General features: G+C 35.4%; 1 protein-coding gene across 1 annotated transcript in view; it reads left to right on the forward strand.

Moving 5' to 3' along the window:
* Nucleotides 1-16,604, forward strand: part of LOC311284430 (uncharacterized protein) — a gene marked incomplete at both ends in the record, with an annotated part of 38,838 nt that overhangs the window by 495 nt on the left and 21,739 nt on the right. The window contains 2 exons of the mRNA XM_084399462.1: nt 1,173-1,754; nt 1,910-3,692. Coding sequence (XP_084255588.1) covers nt 1,173-1,754; nt 1,910-3,692 — 2,365 coding nt within the window. The remainder of the gene's footprint in view (nt 1-1,172; nt 1,755-1,909; nt 3,693-16,604) is intronic.

A 16,604-nucleotide genomic window follows, 5' to 3' on the forward strand; every position in this document is an offset into this window, starting at 1 on the left:
TATCTAATTTGCATAAATGTGTACATGTACTGTATATTAACATGTAATAAAAAATTAAGTTGAATAATGTGAGTAATATTTGGCAAAATTTTCATAATAATATCTAATATTTCATATGAATATTGCTATATAATTTCTTTCCCTATTCACTTGCTGTGACATTCCTGGGTCCCAGGAGGATATTATTATTTATTACTTTTTTATAACTATTTTACTATTTACATACATACCCTTCCCGTCCTTCGGATGAGACGTTAAACCGAGGTCCTGACTCTCTGTGGTCATTAAAAATCCCAGGATGTCCTTCGAAAAAGAGTAGGGGTGTAACCCCGGCATCCTGGCCAAATTTGCCCCTTGGCTTCTGTCCATCATGGCCTCCTAATCATCCCCATATACTGATTGGCTTCATCACTGTCTCCTCTCCACCAGTAAGCTGGTGTGTGGTGGGCGTTCTGGCGCAATATGGCTGCCGTCGCATCATCCAAGTGGATGCTGCACATTGGTGGTGGTTGAGGAGATTCCCCCATCTATGTAAAGCGCTTTGAGGTCTCAGAAAAAGCGCTATATAAATGTAACGAATTATTAATTATTATTTATAACTTTTATGTAAAAAAAAAAATAAAATAAACTTTTGCCCAGACAAAATATGCATGGAGATAAAATGTTTATTCAAACTCATTTGAGCAGTTTTAACTGAAATAAACTTGCACTGACATATCTTAAAATGTGTCATAGCCATTGTTTTGTCTCAAGATGCACACTATTAATTTTTTTTTTTTTTTCTAGGGCATGTTTAAAATTGTTACTTAAATGCCTTAATTTAACTAAGGACTAGTCCTAGCTTAGTCTAAGCTATGTTTAACAGAGTCTAAGTTACTTAATTTTGTTGGCACTGTATCCACAGAAACAGACGAAATTGTACAAGAGATTTCTTCATGGATCTCCAATTACCCGAACAACTCTGTTTAGAAGAAAAGGTTATAAAAAGGTACGTAAATGAAAAAAACAAATGAATGAGCCTTGCACACCTCTGTGCCCCGGACTGTGTTGGTGGGCTGTTTATACAATGATATTTTGATTGAATTACATTTGGCCTATATCTAAATACTGCTGTTTGGTTTTTGCACTTGTTTTGTGAAGCTGCACTTACCTTTTGTGTACATTTGTTTCAGATTCTTTTTACAAATCCTAATGAAGAGAAGAGCAATCTTGAATGCAAAAAAGATAATGAACAAGAGGACAGACAGGAAGATGATGGAAATGTTCAAGAGTACAGAGAAGAAGATAATGGAAATGGAAATGAGGAAAGTAAGGAGGACGGTGAAAGTGTAAATGAAGAAGAAGAGGAAGATGATGGAAATGGACAAGAGGACAGAGAGGGAAATAATGGAAGTGTAAATGAGGAAGAAGAGGAAGAAAATGGAAGTGTAAATGAGGAAGAAGAGGAAAATAATGGAAGTGTAAATGAGGAAGGTGAGGAGGACGATGGAAGTGTGAATGCGGAAGAAGATGAAGATGATGGAAATGAGCAAGAGGACAGAGAGGAAATTAATGGAAGTGTAAATGAGGAAAGTGAGGAGGAGGATGGAATTGAGCAAGAGGACAGAGAGGTAGATGATGAAAGTGAACCAGAACACCTTGAAGAAGATGGTGGAAGTGAACAAGAGTCCAGAGAGGAAGAAGATGTAAGTGGACAAGAACAGAGAGGCGGAAAAGAGAGGAACCAAGGAAATGAAGATTCAAACCAAAGGAAGGTACGTAATTATAGATTATCTATATGCATGGTGTTAATTTATGTTGACTGTGTAATCCATCTTTCTTCAAAGAACAACACTTTTAGTTATATTTCTTCTTATGTTTTATACAGTTTTGTAGCTGTTAATGTGATCCGCCTTATCTTTTATTACAGAATCAACATGGTGATGATCCTGTATACCCTGGTGCTCCCCTCACAAAGGGACAGAGTCTGCTTTTACTCATGTCATATGTACTGAGGCACAATTTGACAGGAGTAGCTCTTCAGGATCTTCTTACTATGTTCAATGAACATTTCCCTGGCTTGGTGCCAGCAACCTCATATCTTTTTCATAAAGCATATGGACAATTTGGCCAGTATGTGCCACATTTTTATTGTATCAACTGTGAAAACTACATGGGAGCTACTGAGACAGCACCACAAAACTGTTCTTCTTGTAAAGCTGAATTTGACATAGAGAACAACCTAAGGTCTGGATCTTACTTTCTTGTACTTAGTCTATCAGCCCAAATAGTTGATGTTTTGGAAAAGCCGGAGATACATTTGAATAAAAGGGAATCAATTCCAGGCATTGTTTCTGATATTCAGTGTGGGGCAGAATATCAAAAGATCAAACAGAGTGGAGTAATGGGAGCTGATGACATATCCATCTTGTGGAATTGTGATGGAATTCCTGTTTTTAAAAGTAATAATGTTCAGATATGGCCAATCCAGTGTCAAATTATTGAGCTGTCACCAAAAGATCGTCAAAGGAACATATGCATACCATGCTTATGGGTTGGTAACAGCAAGCCAAATATGGTCACATTTTTAACTGCTTTTGTGTCACAGCTCAAGGAACTAGAACAGGTTGGAATCAAATGGAGGGACTCTGAAAACATAGAGCATACAGCCAAAGTTCATTGCCTTCTCTGCTCCTCAGATTCAGTTGCCCGCCCCCTCCTGAGAAACACAAAGCAGTTCAATGGAAAATATGGGTGTGACTTCTGCCTCCACCACGGTGGTGGCCCATATATCTGGGAAACACCAGAACCACCTTTAAGGACGGAGACAGATCATTTCCGGCATGCTATGCTGGCAACACCTGCCAAACCAGTAATGGGTGTAAAAGGACCATCCCCTTTGATGGAACTTGAGAGCTTCCACATGATCAATGGATTCGTTCCAGAATACCAGCACAGTGTCTGCCTTGGTGTCACTAAACAAATTACATCCCTGTGGCTAGACAGTAAGCACCATAAGGAAGACTGGTACCTGGGCTCAAAGGTCAATGACATAGACCAGGGACTGATGGCCATTAACCCACCTTTGGAAGTCACAAGGGCTCCAAGATCATTGAAAGATAGAAAATTCTGGAAAGCATCTGAATGGAGGTCTTTTTTGTTGTTTTATGCTTTGCCTGTTTTAAGTGGTGTTTTGAAAAAGAAGTACTGGAGTCATCTTTTTTTATTAGTTTTTTCAATGCACACTCTTCTTCAGGATGCCATCAAATTAAGCCATGTGAATATGGCAGAACAAGCTCTTCGAAAGTTTGTGTGTAACTTTGAGAAACTTTATGGTGCTACTAATGTTTCTTTCAATGTGCATTTGTTAATGCACTTAGCAGCAAGTGTGCGCAACTGGGGACCACTCTGGGCAACATCCACATTTCCATTTGAAACATTTAATGGCACTTTGCTTAAGTTTTTCAATGGAACAACACATGTGCAAGATCAAATAGTGAAGACATTCCTTAGGTGGAGGGCTCTCTCAACAAAAGCAGGGACTACCATGGCAAACGCCAATGACAACATACGGAAATTATTTGACAAACTCCAAAGTACATCTGGCTTAACAAAGAAGTCAAAGAAGTTTCAAGATAATGTCAGAGGTTTTGGTTGCCCAAAGAAAGGTACCACATCTGTGCTGCAGAGGATGGCTATTGAAGATTTTACAGGTAACAAAGTTAATTCGGGTTTGTTTTATGACCGTTTCATTTGTAGCGGTGTTGTTTATCATTCTTGTAATAACACAGCTCTTAAAAAGAGATATAATTCTGTTGTACAGTTAAGTAATGGAACATTCTGTGAAATTATGACCCTGGTGGCTTTCACGTGCGAGAATGGGGCATCTTCTGCATCCACCACAAACAGATTCTGTGTTTTAGTTAAAGAGCTTGCCAAGAGTGGAGGAAAGTTGTATAGAGATGTTCAGCTCAATATATCCTCAACATTTATAAATGAAGTGTCTCATACCAATTATGTATTTGCTGTCCATCCTCAATCACTCAAACGTAAATGTGTTATGGTTAGGTCTAAGGACAAACTGTATGTCATTCCACTTCCAAACAATATTGAAAGAGACTAAAAACTGATTCCTGGGGAACTACTTCTGCAGCTTCACAGATATCAATGCCAATTATTTTTCAGCTTTTCTCCCTAAAGTCAATAATGATTTGTTATTTTTTTTTGAACACTGATTATGCTTCTAATGTGTTAATGCAGTGTGAGTGAACTTCCATTTTTGGCCATGCAATATAGCCAGTGTTTACTTGGCTGTAGTGGTTAAACTGCCACTTGTGACATCACAATCCAGTAGCTGCCACTTTCTGTACAGTAGAAAACACATTTTCTTGTGTGTTCCAATGGTGTGATGTTGATGTAAAATTTGTAATGGATTTGTGTTTATTGTACATTGTGCCTATCTTTAACATTGTATAAACTTAAATTAAAAATACTTAAATCACAATTACAAAAGTAGCCATTTGTACACTGCATACTCAAATCTATTTTAAGTAGAGCAACATAAGTATGTTTTCTTTAAATACACAAAAACTTCAAAGTACTTGTAGTGTACTTTTTAGAAATATATTAAAAGTGTGCTTGTGTTTAGCATATTTCTTAAAAGTGTAATTAAGCATATATTTATTTCCAATGTACTTATAGTGCACTTGTTAGAAATATATTAAAAGTATACTTGTTTTTAGCATATTTTTTTAAAAGTGTAATTAAGCATATATTTATTACCAATGTACTTATAGTGTACTTATTAGAAATATATTGAAAGTATGTTTGTTTTTAGCATATTTCTTAAAAATGTAATTAAGCATATATTTACTACCAATGTACTTATAGTGCACTAGTTAGAAATATATTAAAAGTATGCTTGTTTTTAGCATATTTATTTAAAAATGTAATTAAGCATATATTTACTACCAATGTACTTATAGTGTACTTGTTAGAAATATATTGAAAGTATGCTTGTTTTTAGCATATTTCTTAAAAATGTAATTAAGCATATATTTACTACCAATGTACTTATAGTGCACTAGTTAGAAATATATTAAAAGTATGCTTGTTTTTAGCATATTTCTTTAAAAGTGTAATTAAGCATATATTTATTACCAATGTACTTATAGTGTACTTGTTAGAAATATATTGAAAGTATGCTTGTTTTTAGCATATTTCTTAAAAATGTAATTAAGCATATATTTACTACCAATGTACTTATAGTGCACTAGTTAGAAATATATTAAAAGTATGCTTGTTTTTAGCATATTTCTTTAAAAGTGTAATTAAGCATATATTTATTACCAATGTACTTATAGTGCACTTGTTAGAAATATGTTAAAAGTATGCTTTCTTTTAAATATATTTTTTAGAAAATATACTAAAGTACTATTATTTTAAAGTGTGTTAAAAGTTGTATTATAGAAATAGATAAAAAGCATGATGCTAATATACTTTTAATATATTTAAAGATAGTATATTTTTTAAAAATATATTTGCAATGTACTATTGAAAAAGGGAATATATTTCAAATACAATAAAGTATACTTTTTTTTCACTAGGGAAGGCAGGCCTACTAATGTTCAAAATAAAAATAAAATAAAAATGCTGTATGGGTTTTGTGCTGCATAAGCAAAGCAAGCAGGCAATTCTATAACCAAAAAAAATGTGTTAGGTTTATGGTTACAGTATTCATGAAACAGGATTGGATGTGTACCATTGGAAAACAGCACAACATATCTTTGCATTGCAACATATCCTTACGACATCACATACTGAAAGGAAAGCAATGCTCACTGTAGTCACAAACAAATTTTCAACTAACATTAACGCTATAAACACAGCAACGCTAAAACAGGTTTGGATGTAGTGCTACTGGAAAAAAAAAAAAAAAAAACCATCCATATCTTTGCACTGAAATTGTGCAATATTTGTATATCTGTAAGACATAAGTAAAGGAAATGCTCATCAGTGAGCAGCAACTGCAAACGGTCTTACAATTGACAATAACATTGCCACGTTATAATAGTTACAACAATCTTTAAAACTTTTTTCAATTGAACAGTACAGCTGCATGTACATTCAAACAATTCAGAAACAACAGTTTAAAACAAACAGTGCATAAGGCAAGACAACTTTTATGGTGGTGCATAATGTGAATTTACAAAGACTACAGTCTTGCATTTAGAAGCAGTAGTCTTTTCTAACTTCATTAATTAGATAAAGTCCATCACCCACACATTGCACTCTAAGACTTTGTTAATTTCGGATCTGAAATCAGGATAACTGTCATAGAAAACTGACAGCTCCAAGACACAACCACAAGTGTGTGCAACTGGGCGTCGTTGGAAGCCTTGAACCTGTGTGAAGTTAATGACGATAGTTTTTCCCAAAAAAAGATCCGAACCAGTGCAGAATCTAAGAAACCGAGACAGACCTTGTGTGCCAGATTCCCTAAGGTAAGCGGTTAAATACCTTTGAATCTCCCTCTGCTGGGTATTCATGTTCTCTGGGAAAGAAAGAGCCCTCAAAACCTTTCTCACAGTGGGCTGCAAGTTTTCATACACAGAGGAAATTTCATCAAGATGACTGATGGCAGTGGAAAGCATGTTTGCCCACTGCTCAATGACAAAAGCAGGCTCTTGAATCAGTTTTTTGTGGGCAAGTTCTTGTAAGATTTCCTCTGCATTGTTCTCTGTTGGAGTTTTACGACAGCTATGGCCATCCAAAACCTCAAGCAGTTCTTCTTTGTCAACAGTGTTGAAGTCAGATCGCCAGGCTTCAAAGACTGCTCGTTCTGATTCTGGAACAAATTTCAGGAAATTCTCAATGACATCGCTTTTCGCACTTCCAAAAACGGCCTGCTCCAGGACTACTGGAGCTATTTTCACAGGAAGGTACCTTTCCTTTTTCCATCCAAAGGCAATTATACGGCCTACACTTTCCCAGTGCATTTGTCCAAAATCATGCCGAAGGAAAGGCACCTTGAAAGAGCTGCCCATAGTGCACTGTTCATAAAACTCATTCCAGAACTCAGAAAGACAGTCTCTCACAACTCCTCCTTCATCATGGCCCCTCTCAAGTTTTCCATCTGGTGCAATAATTTGAATTTTTATTTCACACCTTAAAACGCTTTCATCCAAAAAATGAGCAATGAGTTCTGGGAGGACATGACCACGGTGGACAACTAAGATCCTCTTTATTTGTTCACTTTGTGCAATAGTGTTCAGAGGTGAGAGAGGTAATGTATCATCCAAAATTTGATCATCCATATTAAAAATGTCTCCAGTGACAAATGTGACAGTGTTGCTGTCATCCAAAGCATTCTCATCTAGGGTGGAGGAAATTATCTCTGTTGAATAAAGGAAAGGCATCTCTGGTTCCATGTTGCTCCCTATGTAAACCACATCTGTGTTGTCTGTATTTCCTGATCTTTCAGCTGGCATTTTTGTTGGGGAACTGTTCAGTTCTCGTGTAGTGAGACCCACATCTATTTCCTGTTGCATATGTGAGCCAGAGTTACTTCTCTTCTTTGTTGTGAGGTAGAACCGTAAAAGTGGCAACCTGGTGTCTGCATACAGTTTTCCAACTGTAATGTCTTCATCAATAGACATTTCTTTGTAATCCTTTAAATCTACCTCAAACTCAGTGATGTCTCCCTCAGGACTTTTTCCATCTGCAAAAAACAGCTTGACTGCTTGCTGAATCAAATCAGATTTCTTGGATTCTTTTGATACATCAACTTTTCGTGTGCCACCACCCCTTCTTGTTCTCACTTGTTTAAAGATTTCATTTTCTGTATCGTAATTCATCCATCAATTCTACCTTTCTCATAGTCTTCTGAGCATTCTTTGCTGTGTGTTGTTGACTTGTTGTGGCAGAATCATCATACTTCGATTTTTTGGATATTTTAGATTTCAATCGCTCAAAAAGTTTTGATTTTCTGTTATTGGGATCATTCCTGTTACTGGCTTTCTGTCTGCAAAATCCCAAAATGGCCAAACGATCACCATATGATGGAAAGTATGTCTTTAGCTGTTCATCTGTCATTAGTTCGATGACACTGGCATCAATCTATAAAAAAAAGGAAATGCAGGATTAATATATGACATTGAGTTTGCATGTCAACATACAATTTTCACTGAAAAATGGTTGGGTGCAAATTTATAAACAAACAAACAAACATACATACATACACATACACACATATACATATATATATATACAGTCATGGTCAAAATTGATGGCACCCCTGATAAATATGATAAAAAATGGCTGTAAAAAATAAATCTGCATCGTTTATCCTTTTGATCTTTCCTTCAAAAAATTCGCAAAATTCTAACCTTTCATTGAAGTAAAATAATTGAAATTGGGGGGTAAATCACATTATGAAATAAATGTTTTTCTCCAAAACACACTGGCCATAATTGTTGGTACCCCTAGAATTTTTTTATGAGAAAAATATCTCTGAAGTATATTCCCATTAATATTTACATTTTTAAGCACACCAGAGTGACTAGGAACATGAAATTGTCCAGCTATGACTTCTTGTTTCACAGGAGTTTAAATATGAGGAAACACAAAGGCCAAATTCCCTTCGTCATCCGTCACAATGAGTAAAACCAAAGAATATAGTTCTGATGTGCAGCAAAAGATTGTTGAGCTTCACAAAACAGAAAGTGGCTGTAAGAAAATATCTAAAGAATTGAAAATCCCCATTGTGACCATCAGGGCAATAATTAAGAAGTTATAATCAACTAAAGATGTTATGAATCTGCCAGGAAGAGGACGTGTGTCTATATTGTCTTAATGCACAGTGAGGATAATGGTTTGAGTGGCCAAAGACTCTTCAAGGATCACAGATGGAGAATTGCAGAGATTAGTTGAGTCTTGGGGGTCAGAAAGCCCCAAAAAAATTATCAAACAACTCCTACATCCCCACATGTTGTTTGGGAGGGTTTCAAGAAAAATCCTCCTCGCTCCTCCAAGAACAAACTCCAGCATATTCAGTGGTCAGACACGACTGGAACTTCAAAAGGGACCGGATTCTGTGGTCAGATCAAACTAAAAAAAGGGCTTTTTGGCAGCAAACCCAGCAGATGTGTTTGGTGCAAACAGGGATGAAGAGTACCCCATGCCTACGGTTAAATACACTGCTGGATCTTATATGCTGTGGGCCTATTTATTTGCTGGAGGTCCTGGACATCTTGTTCAGATACATGGTATTATGGATTCTAGCAAATACAAACAGACAAAAAATCAAAACCTGACGGCCTCTGCTAGAAATGTGGTCCGTGGTTGGATCTTCCATCAGGACAACGGTCCAAAACAAACATCAAAATCAACACAAAAATGAGTAACAGAGCACAAAATGAAGCTTCTGCCATGACCGTCCAGTCCCCTAAACTGAACCATGATGAACTGAAGAAAAGAAGCACCAACATGAACTTGTGAATCTGAAGGATCTGGAGAGATTCTGTATGGAGGAATGGTCTCCGATCTCTTGTCAGGTGTTCTCCAAACTCATCAGGCAATATAAGAGAAAACTCAGATCTGTTATCTTGGCAAAAGGAGGTTGCAGAAAGTATTTAATAACAGGGTGCCAACAATTATGGCCGACGTGTTTTGGAGAAAAACATTTATTTTATAATGTGGTTTACCCCCACTTTCAGTTCTTTTACTTCAATGAAAGGTTAGATTTTTGTTAATTTTTTGAAGGAAAGATCAAAAGGATAAACAATGCAGATTTATTTTTTACAGCCATTTTTTTATCATATTTATCAGGGGTGCCATCAATTTTGACCATGACACACACACATATATACATATATATACACATACACACATCTATATATACACACATTAGTGCTGTCAATGTTAAGGCATAAGATACATTTTTGTCCAGTTTAACGCGCTAAAATATTTAACGCAATTAATGCAGCATCTGTTTTTTCTGTCGTCATTTAGTTATTCATGCAAATGCTTTTAAACCATTCAAGTGAACGCACTGCCTGTGAATGTCCTGACAGCACAGAAAGACGCGTGCCAGTATCCTGCGCCAGAATAGAGTTCTCTTTCGCGCTTGAACGAACAATAACACACAACACGTTGATCTTACAGTGATATCACCATGTGGTCACAATGTCAGGAATCTGAGTTCACAGTGATCTAAAAGTGTAACCTCACAGCGTACTCACTGTGTGCTCAAACTATGACCACAATATAAGCTCATCCCAGCTAGACATGTTATTGTTCTATTAATGTTTTGGGAGCATTATGTTATGGTCTTGTAATGTTTTCTGTAGCTAATTTTATTTTTGTTACCAGAATGTTCTCATAAAAGCTAGGATAACACTCTCTAAAAAACATTTTAAAGCCCCACTAGGTAAGATTTCCGTTTTGGTCAAACAACGACCCCTAGAGTCGCTGTGGACTACTTGTATTTAACGTTACTGTCGTAAATACCACTCACGCAGAGCAGTCTCTTCACTCACGGCCTGATCCCCTCCCCCCTGTATACCGGTCCCTGTTCAGTCGGATGGAAGCTGTAACGAGTGGAAATAAGGTGTGGCCCCTTTAAGAGCTGCGCGCGCCCTGTTTAACTGTCGGCAGTCTGTATTGTATGTGTGCCTCGAACGGACCCCGTAAGCTGGTTGTTTCTATTTGATGCTCATTCTTGTCCTATTTTTGTCTATCAAGTAATGCTGTGGACGGTAGAACGTGTGACAGACAGTTACACGAGTTCGATTGGGGAATAAACACAACGCGTTACAAATCGTCGGACATCGAACAAGCACAGCTAGCCTCCGAAGATGTCTAAGTTACTAATCCATCAACAAGAACGCCAGGTGCTTTTTAGCTCACACCAACGAGTGAAAGCTTGTCCGATTGATATACAATATAAGCAATATACTTACAAGTCCAACAGCATGTGAGGACGTGTTGGGGGAAGTGAGGTAGCCTATGCCGTAAAGCAGTCGAATTTTGTAGTTCTTTGTGTGCGCGGGGGTTACTACCCGAACCCCGAAGTTTAAAAGTACGATTAAAAACGATACAGACCCCGTCAGGCTATGGCAGACATGTCATTCAACCTATTGTAAGTCGATGTACCACCACAAGAGTCTTGGAAATATATTATGAAGGTTGAAAAGTTACCTAGTGCTGCTTTAAACATCGATAGAACATTATCCCCTAACACTCTTATAAAGTTTTAGCGGAAAGTTTCCCAGCAGACACAGGACTGAACCTTTTACAGTAAAAGAAGTTTGTTTGAAAGTAATAGTTTGGTTTGGTCACCATTGTGGAGGTCAGTGTTTGCTTTAGTTGGGCTCTTTGGCCTTGATTATTTGATGTTAGTTTCTTTGACTTCTGTAAGTGTTTGTTATAGCAAGAGAAAATGTGATCAAGTATGTTTGCTACTTGTTGATAATAAAGATATTATCATAATGTAGTGGCTTGATTTCATCCAGGGAATGGTCTCTAGTATCAATTTTACATGATCATAAAAATTCTGGATTTATACAGCATGAGATCCTGCAGCATTTTATTTTTTTTAATTTTTAATGCAGAGTATTTAATATTAAAAACAAAATCTGTGTACATTAAGTATTAAATCCCTTCATTGAGACAAACACAAACTTCAAGAATCAGCACATGAATCTCTATAACGATGACATGCTTCATGCCGCAATGCATTCTGGGTGCATCACACAAAACTCATCAGTGGCTCCCAGAATGCATTGCAGCATGAAGCATGTCACCGTTAATGAGATTCACGCGCTGATTCTTGAAATTTGAATTTGTCTAAGTGAAACAGTAGTTCAAAATGTTTCGTTTTTTTATTATTATACAGATTGTCTTATTTAAACAGTGTTGAAAGTCATGCTATAAAGTGAACATTACTATAATCAATTATTAGAAATGAACACACATAACTGTCTAGAAGAGATCAACTAATCAGAGCACTACATGTTAATTATATCATTATCATCATCATCATCATCATTATCAAGTAGCTGACATGTTCTTGCCATAAGACAGTTACAGCAGCCAGAGAAAAACTAACATTAAAACATCATGTCAAACTGCCCAACTAAATGGGCATAATGCAGAATATGGGCATAAACCATAATGGTGACATCAAACCAAATTATTAATTTCAATAAACCATCAACATCTAAACCTCTGTTAATCTCAATAAGGACTTTTGTACACACATGACAAGTAAATCTGGTTTGTAATAAGTGAAGTTGGTAATGCTGTTTGTGGAGTTGTTTACTGAAGTTGGAGCCTGACATCAGATGTTTAGAACATCAACCCAAATTTAATTTTCAACCAAAATTTGATGTCTGAGCGATGTTGGAGTCCATGTCCAAAAACATTTCTAGCTGGGGTGACTCACATTGTGGCCATAATATGAGCACACAGTGAGTGCGCTGAGCGGTTACACTTTTAACTCACTGTGACCTCACATTGTGATCATATGGAGAGATCACTGTGAGATCAACGTGTTGCCTGGGAATTATGCCTAAATGTAAGTTTTGTCGAGTATCCTCATAAGAGCAGTCTTAAATTAGTTAAATAAAGTCTTAAATGAAAGTAAAGACAAAAGTATTCTTAGATTTAGTGCATGTGCGGCTTCAAGAGAGTAAAAATACAGATATGTTGTACTTCATTTATGCTATTTTATACATTTTCATCATCTTTATCTCTCTATATACACCCATTTCAATCATTTTATATTACCGTTTAATCTTGTGTGCCATGTTGTCTTCACCAGAAATTTAGAGAGAAGTGAACACCTCCACCTCAAAGTTTTTATCATCAAAGTATGATGTTGTGAAGCATACATTTTTCATCACTGTTGCTTCAGTATAATAAGACTTTTTGAATTTGTGCTGGTGAGATTAATTCTCATTGATAAATTTAACAAAGATTATTTAATAGATCTTCTGCTTCTTGCTCTTCCACTGCCTCTGTCTACCTCTTGGGCTATATTTAAAATTAAAACCAACTTTGTGATAGATCTAACTTTCTTAGCGATAAGAAATCTGGGGCAGACAAGATGGCTTCCAACCTCTTGTTTCACAGACAAAGCTAGTCTCAGACTAAAATGCATGTTGAGTTGTTTTAACTGAACCAAGTTACCACAATACTTAAAGGTATTTAGCAGTGATATTGCTAGAATTTTCTATTTACAGCAAAGTAAGCTGATTGCCTGCACAGAATATGATAACATTATAATATAACTATATATATCTATATAACTATAACTATATATATATTTTTTTTTTATATATACATATTTATATATATAATATATAACATATTTATATTTATATATATAAACTTTGTAACAAAGTTTACAGTATCTTCGTAAATTAATAATAAAAAAAATAATAAAAAAAACCACACCTGATGCACATTCCTTATTCTTTATTATCTGGAAGTAGATTTTAAAAACCTTGCTGTATTTTGGTGTAATTAATTAAGAGAAAGTACTCCGCCTTACTCCGATGAAAGTGACTTGAACTGTGACTTCCCACCTTGTAAATACGAACTTTCCAGGAGGACATGAATGCACCATAAGGCCTAATTCTGACTTAGTCTAAGCCCTGTTTGTGAAACTTAAATGTACTAAATTAACTTGAATGTAACTAAAGAAAGTATAAATTACCAGTTTATGAAACCTTTATGTATAATCCTAAACCCCTGCCCTGCAGTCCTTCATCTGTGCCACATTTTTGTCCAGCTGCACTGTCTCACCTTTTCTTGTTCCAGTTTCTCAACGGTTTCCTCTGGAACATTCCTCATTCGCAGAAACTCAATTAGTTCATCCATCCTGTAGACATACACATGTTTTTATCCTCTCTAGGCCTTTACCCACATGACAAGTTTGATTACCAGTATTGTATTTAAAGAACACACACAGACACACATTACGAGTATATCAAAACAGTTACTACAGTAAACTCATCGTCAGTTTTGTATGGCTGGTGATGAGTAGATTTAAGTCGTAATTTATATTTGCAGATAACAGGATGTTTTGTCCTGTTTTCTCTGAAAACGTTGTTTAGAATGGGGCTGTTTTGAACTGGTTTTGAACTTGCTTCAACACTGCCTTTGGGGTCTGTATCGAGAGTTTAGGGACAGTCCCTTAGTTCGGGCAGTGTTTAAAATGTTTGGTTCTGCACTATGCTGTTGATTACATTCCATGATTAAACTCATCCTCATATTAAACTCAAAAACATGCTCATATAAGTTAGTTATAGCTCGCGTCGCGCGATTCAAACAGTATCGTCTCACATTTCACTTGCGTGTTTAGATAATTAATAAACGTGACATAATCAAAGAGATTTGGCCAATTTAGTAATCGACCATTTATCTACCAATGGGAACGACAACTACACGAATGACAACCTGGCCCCTCTTGTGTTCACGCAACCAATCGTTAAACCGTGCAAACGTTTATGCAACGTTTTAACTTACAATTACTTTAAAAAAAAGTGTTCAGCTGTTGTTATACAGGCATACTTACTTTCAAAACAGTTCTTCATGTTACGCAGCACTCCTCGCTTCAGTCGCTTGCTGTCTGAACGCATGTGCACAATGCACATTGCGCATGCGTGGATTAAGTCATAATTACGAGAAAGTTTCTCATTATTATGAGATGTTAAGTCATTATTACGAGAAAGTTTCTCATTATTACGAGATGTTAAGTCATTATTACGAGAAAGTTTCTCATTATTACGAGATGTTAAGTCATTATTATGAGATGTTAAGTCATTATTACGAGAAAGTTTCTCATTATTACGAGATGTTAAGTCATTATTATGAGATGTTAAGTCATTATTACGAGAAAGTTTCTCATTATTACGAGATGTTAAGTCATTATTATGAGATGTTAAGTCATTATTACGAGAAAGTTTCTCATTATTATGAGATGTTAAGTCATTATTATGAGAAAGTTTCTCATTATTACGAGATGTTAAGTCATTATTACGAGAAAGTTTCTCATTATTACGAGATGTTAAGTCATTATTATGAGATGTTAAGTCATTATTACGAGAAAGTTTCTCATTATTACGAGATGTTAAGTCATTATTATGAGAAAGTTTCTCATTATTACGAGATGTTAAGTCATTATTATGAGAAAGTTTCTCATTATTACGAGATGTTAAGTCATTATTACGAGAAAGTTTCTCATTATTACGAGATGTTAAGTCATTATTACGAGATGTTAAGTCATTATTACGAGAAAGTTTCTCTTTATTATGAGATGTTAAGTCATTATTATGAGAAAGTTTCTCATTATTACGAGATGTTAAGTCATTATTTCGAGAAAGTTTCTCATTATTACGAGATGTTAAGTCATAATTATGAGAAAGTTTCTCATTATTATGAGATGTTAAGTCATTATTACGAGATGTTAAGTCATTATTACGAGAAAGTTTCTCTTTATTATGAGATGTTAAGTCATTATTTCGAGAAAGTTTCTCATTATTACGAGATGTTAAGTCATAATTACGAGAAAGTTTCTCATTATTACGAGATGTTAAGTCATTATTATGAGAAAGTTTCTCATTATTACGAGATGTTAAGTCATTATTATGAGAAAGTTTCTCATTATTACGAGATGTTAAGTCATTATTACGAGAAAGTTTCTCTTTATTATGAGATGTTAAGTCATTATTATGAGAAAGTTTCTCATTATTACGAGATGTTCAGTCATTATTTCGAGAAAGTTTCTCATTATTACGAGATGTTAAGTCATAATTATGAGAAAGTTTCTCATTATTATGAGATGTTAAGTCATTATTACGAGATGTTAAGTCATTATTACGAGAAAGTTTCTCTTTATTATGAGATGTTAAGTCATTATTTCGAGAAAGTTTCTCATTATTACGAGATGTTAAGTCATAATTACGAGAAAGTTTCTCATTATTTTGAGATGTTAAGTCATTATTACGAGAAAGTTTCTCATTATTATGAGATGTTAAGTCATTATTATGAGAAAGTTTCTCATTATTATGAGATGTTAAGTCATTATTATGAGAAAGTTTCTCATTATTATGACTTAAAGAATCTTTTTTTTTTTACTCAACGTGGCGGAAACGGGCTTCCATAGATATTAGTTTTATGTGTTAGAATAATCAATAAAGTCTTGTTTGTAATTTTAAAGAGAAGTGTTACTTGTGTTATGTGCTTACGAATTTAATGTCTTAAACTGCTGATCTAAGTTACCTTGCCAACTATAGTGTTTCACTATAGTTTGGAAATTGATATCTGCTGCAGAGCGGATGGTTACGGCCGGTTCAAATGAACCCTGAACGAGTCATTTGCTCGGTCGTAATAAGTGATTCTTTCGAATTCCCTATAAATTGATTAATATTCCTTTGAGCTAAATTGACCTGTCTGAATAATAGACACATATCTTACAGTAAACAGCATCTGCTATATTAACTGATAGTGATTACTGCAAGTACCGGTATATGAAATACAACACATGGGATACTGGAATGCAGAAAAAAACTAACAGCCGCATCATGTAAAGTTTACATCATGTAAAGAAACTGTTAAAA

Source organism: Rutilus rutilus (assembly GCF_951802725.1).
Source record: "Rutilus rutilus genome assembly, chromosome: 24".
Classification (NCBI taxonomy): Eukaryota; Metazoa; Chordata; class Actinopteri; order Cypriniformes; family Leuciscidae; genus Rutilus; species Rutilus rutilus.